General features: G+C 54.7%; 6 protein-coding genes across 6 annotated transcripts; 4 read left to right on the forward strand and 2 right to left on the reverse strand.

Annotated features, from left to right (window-relative positions):
- Positions 1–169: 169 nt before the first annotated feature.
- On the reverse strand, positions 170–1,056 carry J4E86_005159 (uncharacterized protein; the record flags this gene model as incomplete). Its single annotated transcript, XM_051445695.1, has 3 exons — positions 170–203; positions 238–736; positions 822–1,056. 3 exons carry the CDS (start codon positions 1,054–1,056, stop codon positions 170–172), a joined length of 768 nt encoding a protein of 255 aa, XP_051303792.1.
- Positions 1,057–1,808: 752 nt separating this feature from the next.
- J4E86_005160 (uncharacterized protein) lies at positions 1,809–3,962 on the reverse strand (the record flags this gene model as incomplete). The annotated part of the gene is made up of 2 exons (XM_051445696.1): positions 1,809–3,422; positions 3,552–3,962. 2 exons carry the CDS (start codon positions 3,960–3,962, stop codon positions 1,809–1,811), a joined length of 2,025 nt encoding a protein of 674 aa, XP_051303793.1.
- Positions 3,963–5,107: 1,145 nt separating this feature from the next.
- J4E86_005161 (uncharacterized protein) lies at positions 5,108–6,465 on the forward strand (the record flags this gene model as incomplete). Its single annotated transcript, XM_051445697.1, has 3 exons — positions 5,108–5,610; positions 5,666–6,264; positions 6,317–6,465. 3 exons carry the CDS (start codon positions 5,108–5,110, stop codon positions 6,463–6,465), a joined length of 1,251 nt encoding a protein of 416 aa, XP_051303794.1.
- Positions 6,466–7,042: 577 nt separating this feature from the next.
- Positions 7,043–9,422, forward strand: J4E86_005162 (uncharacterized protein; the record flags this gene model as incomplete). The annotated part of the gene is made up of 2 exons (XM_051445698.1): positions 7,043–8,420; positions 8,482–9,422. The coding sequence occupies 2 exons, from the start codon at positions 7,043–7,045 to the stop codon at positions 9,420–9,422; spliced, it is 2,319 nt and encodes a 772-aa protein (XP_051303795.1).
- A 4,865-nt stretch (positions 9,423–14,287) lies between these two features.
- J4E86_005163 (uncharacterized protein) lies at positions 14,288–16,104 on the forward strand (the record flags this gene model as incomplete). The annotated part of the gene is made up of 2 exons (XM_051445699.1): positions 14,288–14,640; positions 14,694–16,104. The coding sequence occupies 2 exons, from the start codon at positions 14,288–14,290 to the stop codon at positions 16,102–16,104; spliced, it is 1,764 nt and encodes a 587-aa protein (XP_051303796.1).
- A 3,240-nt stretch (positions 16,105–19,344) lies between these two features.
- Positions 19,345–20,189, forward strand: J4E86_005164 (uncharacterized protein; the record flags this gene model as incomplete). The annotated part of the gene is made up of 2 exons (XM_051445700.1): positions 19,345–19,360; positions 19,486–20,189. The coding sequence occupies 2 exons, from the start codon at positions 19,345–19,347 to the stop codon at positions 20,187–20,189; spliced, it is 720 nt and encodes a 239-aa protein (XP_051303797.1).
- Between the last annotated feature and the right edge of the window lie 117 nt (positions 20,190–20,306).

A 20,306-nucleotide genomic window follows, 5' to 3' on the forward strand; every position in this document is an offset into this window, starting at 1 on the left:
TGTGTAGGGCTGTAGGTCTTGGTCGAAGTGCGATCTGCTTGTCGTAAGCTTGCGTCCAGACAATACGCGATGCCTTCATGGACAACATACTCCCACCATCCTGTACGCTGAGGGTCCCCAGCTCTGATTTGTTCAAAACACCAATTGCACCGGACGTGATCGACACCTTTCAATGGCGTTGGAGGTTCTGGGTAAGGACATGACTGGGCTGCTGAGGATGCTGTAGTGTTGCCAAACCGGACGTTCTGCTCAGTCGAAGCATCAGCCGATAGCTTCTTCGGCTCCAAGACTGGATGCTCGGTGACAGATAACTTGTCCAGAGCAGCCACTATCTGATCTTGTGCCCGCGCGACACTTTTGGTGTCCTCGGCCGCCACAGCCTGTGCATCATCACCCTGTTGTCGTTGGAGGTCAAGGTCTTGTTGATGCTTCCTCTGACGGAGTAGGCGAGCACGCCTGCGTGCGATAGATGAGCCTAGTTGTTGGACTAGTGTCTTAGGCAGATCAGGGTATGTGCCTTTCACGACCGCAGCCGCAACTCTGTCGAAGCCGTCTTCATCTCTTATTTCGGTGTCTGATATCCGTTGCAGTATGTCCACTGCCTCGTGGATGGCCGTTAGGCATATCCGTGTCAGTGACGGGGGAATCGCATGCAGCACGCTGTACTTCGCAGCCTGGTATTCGTCGGACTGCGATAATCCCAGTCCTGGCTGCGCTTCACAGCCAGATACCAGGTCTGTTGATGTCAGTCACGGATCAATCGGTAATGCAATGCGATGTCTTGCCTTTTCGTAAGCTGGTCCTTATCAGTTCCAGCATACTGACCACAATCTGCGAGTCATCTGCTGGACTGAACTCAAGTTGTTTGTCCAAAGAATCCTCGCCGTTTTCCAATGCATTCGTGTAGCCAGCCCAGGTATCGAATCGTGACCGGCAGTGGATAAGAGCGTAGTATAGTGGTATCTCGGCATTCGGAGGTAGTGTGTCCTCGGGGAAGGCCTCTCGAAAGAGCTTGTAGCATTCGCTAGCCAGATCGAAAATTTTGGTGTCGTCCATGTTGTGTAATAGAGATACTACAGCACATCATCCTCGATTTTTAAAGCACACATGAGTCACTTTCGTGATTCATATCCATGACTCTTTCGCAGATGAGGGCGGGGACCACAGGGTGGTCACCTTCACCTGTACCACCTGTTGGTTACCACGCCTCAAACCTGCCCGCTGCCTTCATTCGCGCCGAAGCTCAACAAATGATAGCAAGTGCCTTTGACTGGACCGGGCTCAAATCTCGTAGCGTCAAGTCTTTAGCTATAGTTGCTCACTTGACTAGCGCAAGCCCGAATTTTGCGGCAGACGAAGAGGGAACATGAATGTGGAAGGTGACGTTGAGCTTGATGAGGTTGATACGGAGGAGTTTGAGAGGGTGGAGGGGTTGGAGGTGGGTGATGGAGTTAAGTGTGCGCTTTGGGTGGCTCAGTAAGTACATCATCAATGTGTAAGGCACACGAGGGTTTTCTTCGTGTAGTATTGTGGCCGCTAATCAGCCAGTGTTGGCATCTGCCGTAATGTCGTGTGAATCTGGTACAGTACATGAACATGCAGTTACTCGATCATATCGCAGTAATGGGTATCAACAGTGATCCTCCCGCCTAAAGTCGCCTTGGGAATCATCCCGGCGTCTACCTCGTCCGTCGCTATTTTCCTAATGTATAATCTCTTCTCGCAAGAGTGAAGCACCTCACATGTGTCCTTCGAATCGTATTCTCGTATCTTCACCATTTGGTCTTGGACGCGCTGACTGTCAATCTTCAGTCGATAACAACCATCACCTTCGCCTTCTTCTTCATCGGACCTTGGCGGTCATCTTGCACAACCTTGGTGCGCTCTCGTATCTCTTCGTCAAGATCGTCCTCTTCGGTATCGTCCTCATCGTCCAAGTCAACGATGTGCGTACGCTTTCGTGAGGCTTGGCTGGCACTTGCGATAGAAGAACTTCCGCTATCACTTGGTGCCTTTGTGCCGCTCGTGCGGAGTGGCAAAGCCGGCGCCATGAACGTACGCAATCCCCTGCCGCCGAGAATGTCTTGGCCTGTAGGCTTCGCGTTTCCACTGGCAATACCATCTAGCTGGCGGTACTTGCGGCGGAGATCTTTGACATCGCGGTCGAGGTCGTATCTAGACACATCAAGGCCGTTGATGGTGTGGAGATTCAGAGCGTCGGCCCGGTCGTCTCCCCAGTACCAAGTCGCATCGGATTCCTGAGCGATACGGTTGTCGTGCTTTCGTGCAAAGGCGCGCGCCTCGACCACAGCTTGTCGGCCGACATCGAGTCCTGGGAGGTCGTCATGAGCGGATTTAAGGAAGTATGCCGTAGCGTCACGCTCGTGTAGACGGCCAAGAACACGGGAGTAGGGAATGGCGAGCTCTTTGTCGGCTGGGTGTAGTGGGTACCAGTCTGCATAGTCGTTGGCTACACGTGGGGCTTCGACATTATGCTCCGTCACCCAAAGCTTATTAGACCGTGAGCTGTCGCTGGTGTAGGCTGAGCCATAGATCCATATCTCGGAGTTATACGGCCTTCCCTCGTCATAGTCGTTATCCGATGCCTTGTCCAAGTTCGTCCACTTCAGCCGAATGGATTTCACACTCATGACATCCGTACAGCCAGACTGGCCAGATTGCTTGTTGGGAAGGAGACGAACTGTGTCGCCCACGGCGAGCATCTCGGCGCCAACGTAGATCCCATGGCAGTATATGCTCGCGTTGGGCCAAGATCCTCGAAACCGATACTTGCCCATAAGAGAGAGCGTCGACATCAGGGCGAGGGCGTTCTTGACAGTGTCATGCCATTCTTCCTGGGGGATACGGCGTAAGAGGTCCCTCCACATCATGAACGGGCTTGTCTGCCGCAACAAGACGTACTTGTGTCTCTTAGAGAGCGACTTGTCGGACTCGTTTGGATCTGGGATAGGTTCGACGCGTACGCCTATGCTGGACACGTTGCGCTCCTGAGTAGAGGCAACGAGCTCGGAGACCGTGGTACCAGTAGCCGGCTCGGTGACGAGGCCTGCCGCCCATTGGGGAACACCGAGATGCTGCTTGCGCCGCTCATCGTACAACTGAAGCTCTCCGGTGGTGTTGTCTCGCCCCAATTCAACGGTGTCGGGCATGTTGCGTATATACAGCACAAGGTCTCCAGTTCGCGGGACCCACTGGTCTTGTGTCTTTATATCGTCGAGAAATTTCGGAAGGTGTTCTTGTTCAGCGCGCCAGTCTGGACTTAAGGGCTCAAGTATGGGTTCGTCCACATCGCGATGCCGGCGAAGCTTGTCGATGAGATTCCTGTAGACGTCGGGAGTGCCCTCACTGTCCACGTTCGTCGTGTCGAGACCCGGAGTTATCTTCTTTGGCCGACCTTTGTGCTGTGGTGCTAAACTATGCGGCGGTGGGACTGAAAGCGATTGAACGCTGTGGGCACTGGAAGGCCGGCTTGGCAGAGAAGCAGACGAGTTGGATGCCTTTCGGGAAGATGCCGCGCTGGAGCTGCGTACCTGGGAGCTGTTGGCTGAGGTTTTCGGAAGAACGCCTGCACTGCCACTGCAGAGAGTACATGGGCAGCCTATGCTGTTGCCATTGTTGTTCATCAGATGCAGAAAATGGGGAAAGAATCGATTCGGCGAGTCGAATGCCTTCTTTCCGGGATGGCCATATAGATACTTGTCGAAATGGCTCGGTTTGGATGGTCGCGGGCGATGCCAGAGAGTATAACCAAAGGGAAGACCTTCCAGCGAGTACTGTACACCGGGCTTAGCCTCACCTCGACTCTCCATCCATTGTTGACCGATCTTTTCCAGGTACAGAGTCGGTGGATCGAGTTGAGTATGAGCTCCTGGAGGCGGGACATGGAGAGGATCACCGTCAGAGCAACCGGGGACGAGGCGGACGGTTACGCGGGGTGACATGGTGACTAGCAGTGGGTGGCTTGCGAGATGTTAGACAGCTTAAGCAATTTGCTTTGAGATCATGCTTTAAGCACCAGGAAGCTGTCGCACGGCAAAGCTGAGGTTAAGACGTTGGTGACGAGGATTTTTTCGATTGAAGTTCGTGCAGGTGTGCAAACGTCACGGTAGGCGAGAGCATGATTGAGGTAGTCGCGTTTGTGACGCGTCGGTGAAGCGCGCGGTGAGAGCGAGAGCGCGTGAGGAAAGCGCGTTCGGCAGCTAGCGTCGCTCATCCTCATCAGACATCACAGTCTTGTGATACCGCCTACTCAGGTATCTTCAGCGTGCTGAGTATCGCCACCTGTGGGTGCGTTTACACGTTGGCACGTGAAAGGAAGTCGAGTGAGGTGAAGCTCGAGGCTTGGCGGCAAAATCCCTCGGACCCGGATCCCTGGGCCGAATGCAGGAACAGGCTCCGAATTTAGCGACGTGCGACCCCTAATCACTCAGCAAAACAAACACCGCTGCGAAACGACACTACCAACGGGACTACCAACAAACTTCACTCGTGCGACATCATTTCCAGAGCGTTGAGACTGCCTCAAGCCCGTGGAATACCTGCTCAACCCCAGATGTCAAGCACGCCATCATCCTGTCTGCATAAAAGCTCCCGTCAAGCTCTCATGATCTGCCCATGCATGGCGCACCCGTTCCCGACGCAGCACCGTGCGGCTCCACCAAGAACCAGCTCCATGAGTGATGGTCAGGAGAATGGGGTGACCCCCTAGCCCGTTGGAGTTTACTTCGATACTATAACGGTCGCTAGCGCGTGATATCGCGCAGGCCCCATACGCTCGAAGCCTGAGTAGGATCATGTCAACAAGATTCCGTCTCGTACAAGCTTTCGAGAGCTGTCATGGCTCAGGCGGGTGCGTCGCGCCTGACAGCCGTGGAGAGGGAGGCTCCTGTTATCTTCCTCTCACCTCCCTACCCCCATCGTCTTCGTCATCGGCATCCCTACGCTCCCAGGCTATAGCGCGATATAGCGGCAAGCCACCCGCAGAGCGATAGCCATTGCAGTCAGGAGAACTTGGACGCTTTCTTTTGACACACAGAACACCATACACCGCGAGCCACAAGCAATATAGCCCACAGCCTCCGATCCAATGAACTTCTATCGCTCCAAGCGCGCAAAGGCACACTACGAGATTGGTGACGACCGGCCGGCAAAGCGCATCTCGACGCCGGCTGGCCAGCGTCTCTCCGTAATTCTCGACGCCAAACGAGGCAAGTCGGCTTCGTCCAAGGCTGCTGAAATCAGCGTCACCACCGAAAGCACATTCTGCAACGACCCATCGCATCAGCATGTCGGACCAGTACAACACCACAGGGTCGAGAAGAAGCCCGGCTTCATCCAATCGGTCTTGACGGGTGGCAGGCTGCTCACGCCAAGGGAAAGCAGCGAGGACATGCACAATGGGAGCAATCTCAGTGTCAGCGTGTGGAGTGATCGGGATGAGGAGAAGTTTGGACACGTGCGGCAACGGAGACAGAGAGGATGTGCTGCTTGGGGATGGAAGAAGCTTGCCGTGGTCGCCGCCCTGATCATTGCGCTAATTGTGGCATTGGGCGTTGGACTCGCCATGGGACTGAAGAAGGACTCGAAGAGGTAGGCCAGATTCATGCTAACATTGAGGGAATGTGGGCTGACAATCACACAGCAGCGCACCCGCAGCGAACACAGGCGGCTCAACGACATCGACAGGCACCGATAGCAAGCCCGCCTCCAACCCCGACTCCAACTCTCCCTCCACGACCGACGACGATCCCCCATCTGCAGTCACCACCTCCACACCCTCCGCTGTCCCCTCGAACTTCCCCGTCGGAAGCTGGTCATTCGTGCTCTTCCTCGACACCGTCACAACAGACTGCACCTCGGATGCAGACACTTGGACATGCCCGCCAAACACGAACTACTACGACGACCAACAGAAAGCTCTCACAATTCTCAATTGGGATATCACCGGTTCCACAGGATCTTGGAAGATTTCTTCGGGCAAGCAGGACGACACATTCGACACGACGTTCCAGAACGAAGACCTCGAGTTGCTGGACGCCGGGAAGGATACGGAGCGATACCGATTCCAGATCACGCGATCCAAGACTGTGAACATGACGGGAAGCCTTGGAGGAAAGAGAGGCGACTTTGAGTGCGACTACGGTGCGACAAACATGCAGGGCATCTTGTACACCAAGATGCAGCAGACATACCCAGACGACACAATCGCAGTTGGAAAGGTCGCTAACAAGGCGTGGCCATATGGTAAGCAAGCCTGGCAACTCTCATCTCAAGTACACCAACTAACTCGAAACAGCCGTAAAGATTGAACAAAGCGTAGCAGGTGGACAAGGAGTACCAGCTTGCACAAGCTCGTCAGGCGACGACGTTAGGCTTAAGCCTCAGATTGAGAGCACGTTATGTTCTTGTTTCTACAAGAACTTCACACCACCGCCCAAGTCATAAACTCAATTCAAGTTTCTTTGTCTATTATTGTTGTCATCTAGCGTTTCCTTGCATCATCGCTCTACATTTACTTATCGAGCCAGGCGTATCTAGCATAGCGGGTTTTACTCTACAGAGGTAATGATAGTGGTTTTTCCTCATTGGCGTTCGAAGCGTCCTGCTGTATCCCTCTGCCAAACTGATAACTGAGTCCGGTGGCCAAAGGCATGCGATGAATGCATGCACTCTCACCCGATCTCACTCTGACGTCGCAACACAATAGACAACCACCACGTCAAAGACACCCATTGTCGCGCTGCACCGCAAAGATACCGCGAAAACACCTCTTGGTGTCTTTGTTCCTCCCGCGCACCACAGACACAACCCTCCATCCGGCTGCACGCTCCCACAAACTGCCGCATGCGGTCGCGGCTTAACAAAGACAAAGCAGCCACCATGGGCATACAAGAGCCGGCGACACTAAACATCGCATTGGCGTAACTACGCCATTCCTACGGCTAACCACACTAGCCATACTAAGCACACAGCGCGCATCTTGAGCACCTTGACCCTACCAACGCACTCACCAGCGCGTGCGATGTCCTTCCTCCACAACCTCTTCAGCTCGCCCGCTAAACCCCCACCCACCGAGAAGCGTAATGAGCTAGATATGCCTAGAGCACACTCGGGTGGGAAGGGTGGGAAAAGGAAGAGAGACGCGTATGATCCGGAAGAATACCAGAACGCTGTTTATGCTGGTGCGGGTACGGTGGCGGTGAGTGGTGATAATGGGTATGAGCTGGATGAGGAGGAAGCGGATGAGGGGGAAGCGGCAGCGCACCAATTACAAGATGAAGCTGAAGTTGAGATTGAAGTGGATGATGAGGATGAAAATGATGGAGATGACGATGACGACACCCGGCCGTATGCGACTCCGAAATCCGTACGCAAACTTTCGCGCGATTTGTACACTGCTCTGGAAGCGCGTAGGCCTGGTAGTAGGACTGGTAGGACAAAAACGCACGATGAAGCAGGGGAGACGCTGGCTGGTACAGGTACCAAGATCACAACATCACCATCACCATCACCATCACCATCAATACGCACAGGCAGCGAGACCGACAACGAAGAAGACGAGATCATCGATGAGATAAATTGGTCCAGCAGCGACGACGACTTACAATTATCATTCTCCCCTACCACTTCATCGGCCGGACCAGACATGACTGGTACTGGCGAGATCGAAGTAGACAGACTCAAACACACACCTGTTGGCAAACAACCTAGATCAAGGACTGGGGCTGTTAGATTAACGACCACTACTACTCCATGGCCTATAACGACCAAAGCTTCATCTTCACTTTCATCCGCCAAACCAACCAAACCCATCACTACACCACAATCACCTCAGCGCACCATGACCTCCCCCCTCCCCCTCGCCGCCACCCATCCTCCCGGGTTTAAATACCCTTTGGCTTGGCACGAGAAGACACTCGCCGACAAATGGGATACATTCCCCAACCTCCGCGCCCGCGAACTCCACGCTTCACCGCGCCTCATCCGCGCAGAATTACCTTCAGAACCACTGTACGCCTTCCGCGACGCAGAGATAAGGGATGGGTTGTGGGCACTTATGAGCGGCATCGAGGATTTCTCCAAAAAGTACTTCCCGAAGGGTGCGCACGCTTCCCATACGAGTAAAGACAAGAATGGGGATACCCTAGTGCACAAGAAGTTCTTCGAGACTTTGCTACCAGAGACGGCAAAACTAATTAATTGCGTGGCGAGTGGAGGGCCGAGCGGACTATGGGGATGGCACGATCTTTTTGTCAACAAAGAGAAATTGCAAGCGTTGGTTTGTGCGATGATTGGGAATGTGTTAAGTGAGCAGGTGTTGCAGCATGCGTTCTTTGGGGGGACGGAGGAGGGTGTTAGAGCTGTTAGCAAGGTGCAGAGGGAAATGAAGGATCAGGACGGTGAGTTTGGGTGAAGTGAAGAAGATGCAGAGGATGAAAGATCTTGAATTGACATGAATAGGTTTCACCCGCAACGCCGCCTACGCATCCACCATCCTCGCCCACCTCCCCACACCGACATCCCTCCCTTACAACTTCAACGCCCACGTCAACACCATCATCGGAGCACTATGGACGCACCTCTCGCCCCTCCTCACCCTAGCTCACCCACCTACATACCCCGCCTCCACACCCCTCCCCATCCCACCTCCTTCACTCAGCTCCGTCTTCGCAGACCTCCGCCACCTCACCGTTTCCGCAGGCCTCCTCTCCCTGCACATGCACCTCGATCCGCACACAGCATACCACCACGTCCCGCTCTTCAAAGAAGATAACTATGATTCCTCTATTATGGAGTGTTGGAACGACCCCTCCATGCGCCAACGAAACATGCGGAATAAGTACGAAGACGTCGATTTGGATGAGAAAAAGCGGCGTGATGCGTTGAGTGAAAGCGAGAAGAAGCGTGCGAGGGGTGATACGGCGTTGACGCAGATTATATGTTTTAACGGTGTGACTGCGTATCGGAAAGGCGGGTGGGAGGGTGGTTCGTCTACACTCAGCAATCCTGTTTACGAGAGGAGGGAGTGGAAGGATATGCGTGTACGCGTAAGAGTGCTTACGCAAGGCTTGGTGTATTGTCGCTGGGGACGGGCGCTTAGTTCGCAGAAGACGGCTTCGTTGGATAATGAGACGGGGAAGAAGATACATGGGGATGCGTGGAGAGAGGGTGGGTTTGTGCAGTTTACGGATGTGGAGGGTGTGTTTGATTGGTTGGGAAAGGAGAGGAAGGAGAAGGCGGAGGCGAGGATGGCTGTTTTGGAGAGGATGGCTGAGAGGGCGGATGCTGGTGCTGCTGCTGAGGAGACGGTGTTGCAGGCTGAAGGAGCTAAGAAGAAGGGGAAGGGGAAGGGGAAGAGGAAGCCGCGTGGGGAGATTGGGGACTTTGATCCGGATCGTTGAACTGAGGTAGTGTAGTCTTTGTTGGTAGAGCTTGGAAAGTGTTGTTTTGATAATCACTACATTACTACCGTGGAGCCATGCGTTGAACAAGGCCAAATGATGTCTAAAGTCAAGTTATCGCACCATCTCATGTTTGACGCTTTTGCGGAGATATGATACTTATCCAGATATGTGTTTCTGGCCGACTATGATCCGCCTCAAAAGGTCTTGTCCAATCTTGCACATATTAGGCGCCCGCAACGAGTACTCAACGAGACTGAGTGGTGATGAGATGTTGAAGAGGTGAATTGTAGAAACATTTTCGAGAGATGTCCATGACAGAGAATGAGGCTGGAATATTTCGGCCGTATTTCGAGGCTCCGATGAGCGGAATGTCGTGCACCGATTCTTAGAAGACACCCCTATATCAAAATGAAAACATGTTCGTTTGACACACTGTCATCGCTGTTACGACATCGTTGCCAGGCAGTACTTCGGTCGTGATGGGTCTCTTGCGCGTATGGTCGTTCCACACAGATAAGCATCTCGGTTTGTCGTTGTTGACGGATCGAAGGGCAAGAGGTAATCGGGTGTTGTAATGAGCACACGTGTCTTCTGATGTCAAGAGCCGTCCGTGACCATCAGGGTGAGCGAAAGAAGTCATGTACTCAGCATTACTCACGAAGCCTGACGATACCGACGATCATCCAATACAAATGATTCACCTCCAACGTGTATCCCACCGGGTAAAGCAAGCCGGACCTGCCACATTACGCCTGAACGATCGTCAAGTTCAAATTCCCATAGTATACCTTTTCGGAAGGTCAGTCCCTCTGGAATGTGATTGCGGTTCCGAGGGGGCATCGACTGATGAGTGCTGCATCTTTCGTCACAAAAGCCAGGGTTTGGCGGGATGACATATGCCACGCCGCACACATGCGCGACAGTGACGCGCGGGCTCGCATATCAACACACTGGATGTAGTTATCCCGAAGTGCGGGAGGAAGCTATTACTAGCATATTGCCGATCAGGTAGATAAGGTCGGCCATGCTCGATCCCATCGCCTCTAACAGCATCGTTCGCGGAGCAGTTCGCCAGCGTTAGGTTCAGCTGCCTAGAGGAACGATTCATCCTGTCGAGGTTGACGTCACAAGGCTGATCGTGCGCTCGTGTTGCCCATGGATGTAGGGCCGAAGATGATGTATTTGACCGAAGACAACATCACAACGTCTCAGCTGTCCAGGGCCGGAATCCTTCGATTGCATAGTCGGAGAACCTAGAATCGGTATTCCGATGTCAATCCATGTAGCACATCTGTTGAAGTCAACTTTGATCTCTGGCAGTTGCCGAATGTGCTCTGCGTGTATGGTAGCGGCCCGATAACGTGACCCAAGAAAGGACCGAGCCCGCGCTAGAGGTTCTAGCGTTGAAGCTTGAAATCATGCATGGCGCTGCAGGTGGAGGTGTGGAGATGGCGGATACAACGTATTAGACAGTGCAGTGTGGGTTCGAGACATCGTGTGAGGCGCCACAAGCGATCATGTTTCGGACAATTTCATGAAAATTGCGACTACCGAGTGGGATAAGTCATTATCCGTGTTGCTTGGTGTTGCATTGTCGACAACGTGACAGCGAGAGCTGAGCCTTTAAGCGAGGTGAGTTAGACTACTGACGTTAGACGATAGTAGCACGGGTTGCTATGGTCTGCGATTCGTCCCCTGGGGTAGGCGTGCCTGACGCCAAAAGCAATGACGCGCATATTGTGAACATGATGAAGGGCCGTTTCTAACCACGTAGTGTCGCAACGTTGGACACTGCTGGATCCGATTCAGGGAGCGTTTGGGGCGTTTGCGAGTGCCATGCGCTGGCTTCATGCCTGCTTGCTGGAGTCGTCACAGATGTTGGTACAGAACGTTCGCTTGATGTTCGGGTCAGTCTACGTCGACATACTTGGATACCAGAGTTACTTTTTACCCCGCAATTGGCATGACAGTGTTCTTGTCTGGAGTTGTAGCCGTTGTAGCCGTTACCCCAGAGTGTCTTCCCATGGTACTGTGAACCAGCGGAAAAGGGCCATGGTGCAGTTTGGACATTGATAAGATCGGAAGATGCAATATATCTGGAAGCAGTCTAGGAGATGATGCACTGTCGTGCGCTACCGGATAGCAGACGTTGTTATACCGGGTACGTCACGGCGGCAGTTGGCGGTGAAGGCTGCTAGCCAGGATTGGGGCTGGAGTCCTGATGCGATCTTGGGGCTTCGTGAATCTGACGATGCGTCGCTCGCCACACTTACTGCAAGAGTTGTACCAAGATGCGCTCGTCTCGGGTCGGGAGCGACGATTCAGCTGACGGTACCGTACGTGGCGGAAGGACGCTGGATTGGTGGCTGGTAACGAGAGCTGAGACGAGGTGCATCTCAGGGTTGGGGCCGTATGGCGATGGATGGGCAGAGTGACGTCGCCACCCAGCCGTGTGTCTGGCTCGCAAGTCGGAAGTTGCACCGGTTGTGCCTTCCGCCAATGGCGCTTGGCGGTGGTGTTGTGAACAAGCGACAGCGGGAGAGCCGCGCCCCAACGGATTCCGCCCTCGCCGAGGAGGCCAGTCAGCATAAGCATGACGAGTGCAGGCGCGTACCGTCGGTGATATTTCGAAGACGTCGTAATCCACGGGACGACGTCTTTGGTACGTGTTTCGCTGGGGCGGTGATGAGGTGTCTGGAGTGACACAGCAAGTGGGATGAAATTGGGACTGGTGTAGGGCGGGATCCCTCATTGAGCACGACGTGGGAGAATGAGCTGCTGCAGGGTCCAATGAAACGAGCGCTCACGACGTGAAGCGAGCCGGGCGTGACGTTTGCAAGGATGGCTGGCCTTGGGTAGGGCAGACATTGTTGCGGTATGAGAAGACTCCGGTGCTCGGTGCCCGTCACGGGACAGGCTGCATGTTTCGAATATGCAACTGCAGTCCGCCAGGAGTTGGAAATGAGGCTTGTGAGGCGGCCGTGGGGGTTTGGTGTGTGCTATCGTGTCGTGGTTGGTGGACGAGCACGACATTTCGGGTCGTCGGTAGCTTCAGCTATAGCAGTCAGGCAGTCAGGCAGTCGGTGATGCAGGCGGGTAAGCGACAGACTCGTTACCCCAGACAGGAAGACCATGGGGTAAAAAGCAACGCAAGACCTGCCGAGTATTGTCGCGGTGGTTAGTGATCACAGCGCTAGGTGCTAGAGGTGCAGTAACTTTGAGTTTGAGAGCAGACGATACTACATGTAGAGCATCAATAGGCAAAGGCATGTAGTCGTCCCAACAGCAGAGTACGTACCGCATGTAGCGCAGGCTAATGGCAGCGGCGGCGGTTAGTTGAGTGCGTGTGTAAGAGAGCCCAAGAGAGTCAAACAGCCGAGAGCAGTCCGGCCAAGATGATGCATTCTGCCGACCTGGCCGAGCAACTGGGTGACGGTTCGAAACGACGATGTCCATCGCTGGGGATGCTCGTGAGCGGGCTGGTGTGGCTAGGCAGGCGGGTAGGGATGAAGCATGTTGGGCGCGATGCAGACCAGGACCCTTTGAGTCGCAGCGAGCAGCCAGCGGAGCAGAGCCATGTTAGTCATATTAGTGTGCGGAGCAGGTGGAATTGCAGGGCAGACTGCAAGTGATGGTGAGTGCATGGGCGTCAGCGGCGGTTCGCACGAGAAGTGTATACACGAGCTGCTAGGTAGGGCGCTGGGAGTGTAGAGCCAAGAGCTGGCCCGGAGCAGACTCGGGTATAGGATGGTTCATGGCGAAGGCTGCGGTGGTGTTGCCTGCGCCACGGGCAAGGGCGACCGACGGTACTTTCCAGCAGCTGGCCAGGGCGCCACGCACGATGGCTTCTAGAAGAAGTTGTTGGCGATGCTACTGCACTGGGCCAGGGAAGCCTGCGTTGGACGGCGGCGTGCGAGTGCTCACTCGCAGACGCAGACGCTTGGAGTCGTCTCCATGCTCCGGCTCTAGTAGGGGCGCGTACCAGAAACCATGTGGCCGTGCGCGCCTCTCTCCCAAAGTTGCCTCGGCCGGCAGTGCCGTATTTCAATCACGAAGCCGGCGCTGGCCAGGCCGAGAGTCCACGGGTCATAAAGCCAGTATATGTTAACGGGCAGCCGTTGCATCGCTGCATCTGCATTCCGCCCATCGCCCCGTCACTCGCATCGCATAATCCGAGATCGCCCTTCGTCAGAGTTGCATTTTTGGCAGGAGCGACGCATACAGAGCACAGTAGCGCCAGCCCGCAATTGGCCGTATCCACCCACCGTGCAGGGATCCTCGAGGTCGGCCGCTCTGCCCATACTAACCCTCGTCGTCACCGCTCCCACTTGCGCATATAATCTACCGCGCCCCGGCACGGCTATTCCACGTAAATTCACTGGCATAATACTGAGCATATCGACTATTCCAGTTACCCTCAAACACATTTGAACACCATTATTATTCGGTGTTCCCACATTCACGACCACTGCCGACGACGCCACACACCCGCACAGTCATCTGAAACTGCGCCTAACGAGTCGCCGTTCCACTAGCATTCGTCCCCACTGCCCTCTCTACCCTTCACCTCGCCCACCGTGAAGCTGGATTCCTACGAGCACCCGCCACCCCTCTCCCACTCGCCGCGCGAATCCACCGCAGCGAGCACGCCCATCTCCACGCCTGTCGAGCAGCCCGCATCGCCGCAGTTTGGGCGTGGGAACAAGGACCCGAGCGCCGGCCTCCACCACCTCTGGCACCGCAAGCCCACGGAGCTTGTGGCCCGCCGCCAGCCCGACGAGGACGTGCTATTCGAAGACGCGGGCGACTGCAGCTTCCCCCTCTTCCCTGAGGAGCCGCAAGTTCACAGCGGCTTCGCAGACATGGCCACCGCCTCGCCCATCGACATCCAGACGCCCCCGCGCTATGGCTCCAACTCGCCCCAGAACCAGACGTCCAACCTAACGTCGGCCCTGCGCCAGGCCGAGGCCCAGCCCGACATGGCTACCACACCGGGTCTGCTCAACCCGAACAACTTCGAGTTCAACAATGGCCGCCCGAGCATTGGCGAGCGCCACCCCTCCATCAGCATGCTCGGCTCTTCTTTCTACGGCAACAGCGGCGCCCGCCCCATCACCATGAAGGACCGTGGCCGCCGCGAGAGCACCAATATGGGTAGCTTCGCAGGTGGCATGAGCTGGGGCGGCCACTCGGTCGGGTCCTGGATCCGCGACGAGTAAGTATCCACTTATCCCCAGTTGTAACAGCCCAAATTAACATTGGCACCAGCATCATGATGGGTACCTCACCCGCGCCCTTTGTGCAGAACTCTCCCTCCTTCCACTCGTCGTCCTACCTGCCCAAGATGGAAGCTGCCTTTATGAAGGACTTCACATGCTGCGGCCTCACCCTCGCCTCCCTGCACGACCTCCTGCAGCACTTCGAGGAGACGCACGCCAACGCACCGGCCGCCCGCCCACAACAGCAGCAGCAGCCACAGAACGGCTTCACAGCCACATCCGGTGCCCCGACCAGCTCCATTGCACCGAGCCAGACACAGGGCGACCCGGCCTTCAACACACAGAATGGCTTCCAGTCGCGCTCCGGCTCAATAGGCGCGCCCCGCCAGCGCATCGGCTCCGTCAGCCGCTCCAACTTGTCGACTGTGCAGGACATGGACACGCTGGACGACATGGACATGGACGACATCAACTTCGACAACCTCGGCCCCATCGAGGAGCAGCAGAACATGCAGCAATTCCCCGTCCAGAACCAGTTCAACCAGAACCAGAACCAGCAGCCCCAGCTCAACGTCAACGTCAACCTCGCCAACAACATGCAAAATCACCAGGGCATGCGCACATCGACACCCACCACCCCGTCTGCCTCGCAGCAGTTCAACCTCCAGAACAACCCCACCGTCTCGTCGGTTAACACCCCCACAATGGGCACCATGCCAATGCAAAACCACAACCTGACATCACCCGAATCCTCACACCCGGGCACTCCGGCTGAGCTCGACATGGACTTTGGCGGTTTTAACCCAATGATGGGCATGGACATGAACATGAACATGGGCATGAACTTCGCCAACGGCAACGGCAACTTTGGCATGGGCGCATTCGACAACAACGGCACAATCGACCAGCCCGGCAAGCGTCTCTTCAGCAAGCAGGGCGGCGGTCTGAACCAGGCTCAGCTGCAAGCTGCGCTCAAGAACTACCAGCTCAGCGGAAACGACCAGAGCGAGATGGCCAGGAGATTACGGGAGCAGCAGCTCATCAACGGCGCGAGCATACCCCAATTCCCCTTCCCCGAGGAGGTCAAGCCGTTCCGATGCCCAGTCATTGGCTGCGAGAAGGCGTACAAGAACCAGAACGGTCTCAAGTACCACAAGCAGCACGGTCACCAGAACCAGCAACTCAAGGAGAACGACGACGGCACCTTTTCGATTGTCGACCCTCTCACATCCATTCCCTACCCGGGAACTGTCGGCATGGAGAAGGAGAAGCCATACCGCTGCGAAGTCTGCGGCAAGCGATACAAGAACCTCAACGGTCTCAAGTACCACCGCTCCCATGCTCCCCACTGCAACCCCGAGTTGGCGATGCAGAAGCTTGGTCTTACTCCAAATCTGCAAAATCTTCAGAATGCGAATGTCGCTGGTGCTGGAATGGGCATCGACCCCTCCATGTTCTAGAACTCTATTTCTTCGGATCGCTCTCAACGCGTCTCCCAACCTTCTACTCTTCTCCCAATACCCCGATCTTCGATATCCGCGACGACGCTTGCAGCTTCGCCATAGACATTTTGTTTCTTTATCGGCTGATGTTGTTCAGCAACAACACGAAAAGTCATGACTCGTCCCGTCCCTTGTTCTTGCATCCACCTGGCGTTACATTTGGATTGGAGGATTTGTCTACCAAACCGAACCAACCAGGCCTGATAACCTTGGATAAAGAGACTCTTTTGGCTCCGCCTCACGTATTTCGCTTCCTTGTACATCCTCTCGAGATTGTACATCTTCCTTTTGAACCGGCGGCGGTATACACAGCAGCGCTTGGTAACGACGAATTCGATGTGCATTACAGAGGTGTTATGAGTTGGCTATCTTTGCTTTCAAATCGTCTTTTTTTTCTACGCGGAATATCCCCCTGAGCTTGATAGACTTGGGTCTCTCTTTTCTCTTTTTCGAAACGGCGTTCCTCTATTACAGAGTAAACAAAAAGTTATCCAAAATAGGACCTCGAGTTCCACAGGCGTTTTCATTTTCGGAGATAGTTGATAGACATGACGGCTATCCTGACAAGTACATCTTGGAGGGTTCCGTAATACCACACTCTACATACTTCACACTACTATTCGGTTCCTCCCTCAACTTCATCGTTCATCTCCGGGCTATGTTGTGATGACGCTCATCCAACTACACTTACCTAGCCCCGCCCCGCCTCGCCAAAATTCTGACAACCACCACACTAACACGCACGTACATGCAGATGCACTCATGCCCATCGCGCCCACCTTTCTGCGAACCAAAGAATGTCTTGCATGCCACCAATTCCACATCCACCCATCACACGCCCACATGTGCACTAAAGGAACATTTGAATTCTCCACATCCTTCCATCCGTCCACCCATCCATGCCGCCATGCATCTGCCATCTGCATACTTCCTTGCACACCGCTACTGATGTGCCGTTCTGATTCCCTTAGTTCCCTTGAAAACTTCTCGGCGGCTAAGCAACCTCCCACACCTGCGTGGAAGAACCTAAGAACACCTTCCAATACATCTAGTTCCGCTGCTTTCCCACTCCACCGCATACTCATGACCGTGCTCTCCTCCCAGACTTAACTCCAAGTAGAATTATCTGGGGGTAATAGAAACCACCCTGCCCCGCTTTAAACTCGATAGCCCCAGTAACACCCGCCCCTACGCATGAGCATGTTTTTGTTAGTTAGTCAGTCTGGAATATGTATGGGATGGCATCGAGCGGGTGCCGAGAGCTGCATAGTCAAGGTGCGAGCGGAGATTAAAGACGGAGGAACTCATGCACGTGTAGTTGCATTGGGCAAAGACTCGTGTGCGTGCGTACGTCAAGTCGCATATCGTACTCCGGAAGAACTTTTGTAGTAGGATCGCTGGAGGAAGAAAAGGGTTCGTGGGCACCCCCACAGCACGAGATCAACAATTCGCTGCTGTCGATGAAACCAAATCGCCGGTAACGCGGCTCTGCGTCGATCATCATCTGTCAGCTCACACTGTCCAGACCCTTCCTCCCATTCCCAACGATTTCCCGCAATACTACACCGTCCGTCCCCGTTCTTTCTTGACACGAATAGTTCCCCCAGTCGCTGGAGCATAGTCTCGTGGCAACGCGTCTATTGGCTGCGAGTCGGCAATTCAATTCGGCTAACTACGGCGTGCGCGTCCACAGCAGCCGGCGGGAGTGTCGAGGCCAAAACCAATAGACCCTACAAGCTAGGTCATGCGGCTCTGCACCTACCCTTTCGTCCTAAACTAGGCGCGGACTGACAGTGTCAATGCTCACGTACCAGCCTTGTCCCCAAACAGCAGTCCGCTTGCATGACGCGCAGCAGTACAACGATGAGCGGCGGCCTGTGGCGGGACAAAGCGTTTCTTGGCGGCTGAAGCGGCGGACGAGTCATCTACCATCACTACTACCATGGCACGTGGCATGGGACCTGGCGTTTCGCCCGGTGAGTGGCAATACGTCGGCATGTGATGGCTTGTACGCAGCTTGATAGCTGTAACCTTGGCATGAAGGGTACCTCGTGGTTGTTCGTGTGCAAGGGAACCCATTGTACGAATGCGGTGGCGTATTCCACGGCTACCTACCTAGTCACCCTGTGCCTGCAAAGCCCTCGGTACGTGGTAGCGCAAGTTGGTGGTAAGAACCAAACGGCGCGCTACACCGAACAGGCGACGGGCCCGGCTGGTAGTGATGGTAGTCAGATTAGCGATCTGGACACGGCTTGAGAGGGCGCATGTCCGATGGGACCTGGTGGGTAGGTATAATTGCGACAACGGCAGTTTCGTGGTTTGGTGTTAATTGTGTGCTTTGTGAATGGATGAGCTGAGGTCAAGTCGAGGAAATGTTCATCCATCGTTGTGTGACTGCCACCGTATATCGTATTAGATCTTGGTGATGCGTCACACGAGGAGCTTGGGCACTTCAGAACGCGGCATGGATGGGTTCAAGCACGCAGCGCTCAGACCACCATGCTTTCCTCGTCAACTTCTCACTCTTCTCGCGCAGTATCTTCACATTACTTCTGTTCTACATTCATCGCCAGTTGTACTATGCTGCCACGCGCTTACTGATGAACACAAAGCACCTTGGCGCTTATCCAAGGCCATGTAAGCTGCTGTGCTGTGCCACACAGTCGACTTGGTACTTTACCGAGATAATATTGCAAGCGATGTCGAGAGATAGACTGCAGCCGCGGCTGAACCGGATACGTTGCCCATCACATGCCAGATCGCAACAACGTATCCGATAGCTAGTTATTACTTCAACTACAGCAAACGGCTATCACCATACCCATCTCCTATCTATTAAGTGTTGCGCCTTTCTGAATCACGCATCTTTCCAAGGCTGGTCGCTTTCTACGATACCGAGCAGTTATGTCTACACCCGGCCCTGAAGAACCGTCTTTCCATCCTGTTGCGCGTGCGCCGGCGCCATGGAAACTCACGGCAGAGGTGTATATGCTGTTTCATGTGTTGAAGGGGTTGCCTGAGGGTGTGCATGGTGAGCTTGAAGGGAGAGAGGGTGGATGGGATGATGAGGCGATGGGGAGGTTTGAGAGGGGGTTGGGGACGGTGTGTATTGTTAGGTATAGGGATACGCCTGTTGGTATGTGAGATGTCTTTTCTGTGCATGAGCGGAGATGAGGCAGAAAGGAAGGGTGAAGGATCATGGATGGAAGGGATGGTGGGTATTGTGGATGTCAAACGCGACTTCTATTGAGGTGTAGGTGTAGAAAAGAGTGGGAAGAATACACTAGAAGAGAACACGAGATGACAACAATTCTAGTAATTCCTCTGACCTCATCACAGGCCCCTACGACGAACTCCTCCTCGTCCCCGGAAACTTCACCGTCCCACAACCAACAACCACCCCATCCGGCCAACCGCACATCAAGATCCCAAAGAAAGCCCAACGCATATCCCGCATCTATGTCTCCCAGCGCACAACAACCTACAACGGGCGCCTAAACTGGAACATCCCCAAACAGCTCGCTCGCTTCTCTTTCTCCGCACCACCAACCCCACCCGGCGCCTCGCCTCCATCCACTCTCACCGTGCAAGTCTTCCCGCCTGGCACCAAAGAAGGAGATGGCGGCGCACCGTTCTTTGCCTGTACTCTCAAACCATGGCAATGGGTTCCGCCAATGCCGTTGAACACGAAATACCTCCCTCTCAGCATGGCCGCCGCGCAACCTCCCCTGCCATCTGCGCCGGGTCATGAGAAAGCGGTTAAAGAAGTGCAAGAAGGACTACAGGTAGACGACTACGACACAGACATTAAGAAGATGGACGCGGTGTTAGTAGGGACGCAGAAGTGGCGGGCGTTTGATATCGCGGCCGTCACGCCGAGGGCGAGGGGATGCTGGGTTGAGGTGCATGAGAAGAAGGAGAGCGAGGCTGTGGAAGAGGCTGAGGAGAATTGGTGGCCGAGGGGACTGGGGGCGTGGAGTGTGGGGGCTTGGATGGAGGATGTGGATTGGAAGTTGGGGGAGGTGGTTGAGTGGACGGTGTAGGTATACGATGACGTATGCGGAAAGAGCGGACGTCACATCTGCCGACTGACTTTTGTCTGGCTATCCAGGTAGGCGCTGGAATGCGGTGCGTTTTACTATGTCTTCTCATCTCGTATA

Source organism: Alternaria arbusti, assembly GCF_024043155.1.
Source record: "Alternaria arbusti strain BMP 1465 chromosome Unknown scaffold_5, whole genome shotgun sequence".
Classification (NCBI taxonomy): domain Eukaryota; kingdom Fungi; phylum Ascomycota; class Dothideomycetes; order Pleosporales; family Pleosporaceae; genus Alternaria; species Alternaria arbusti.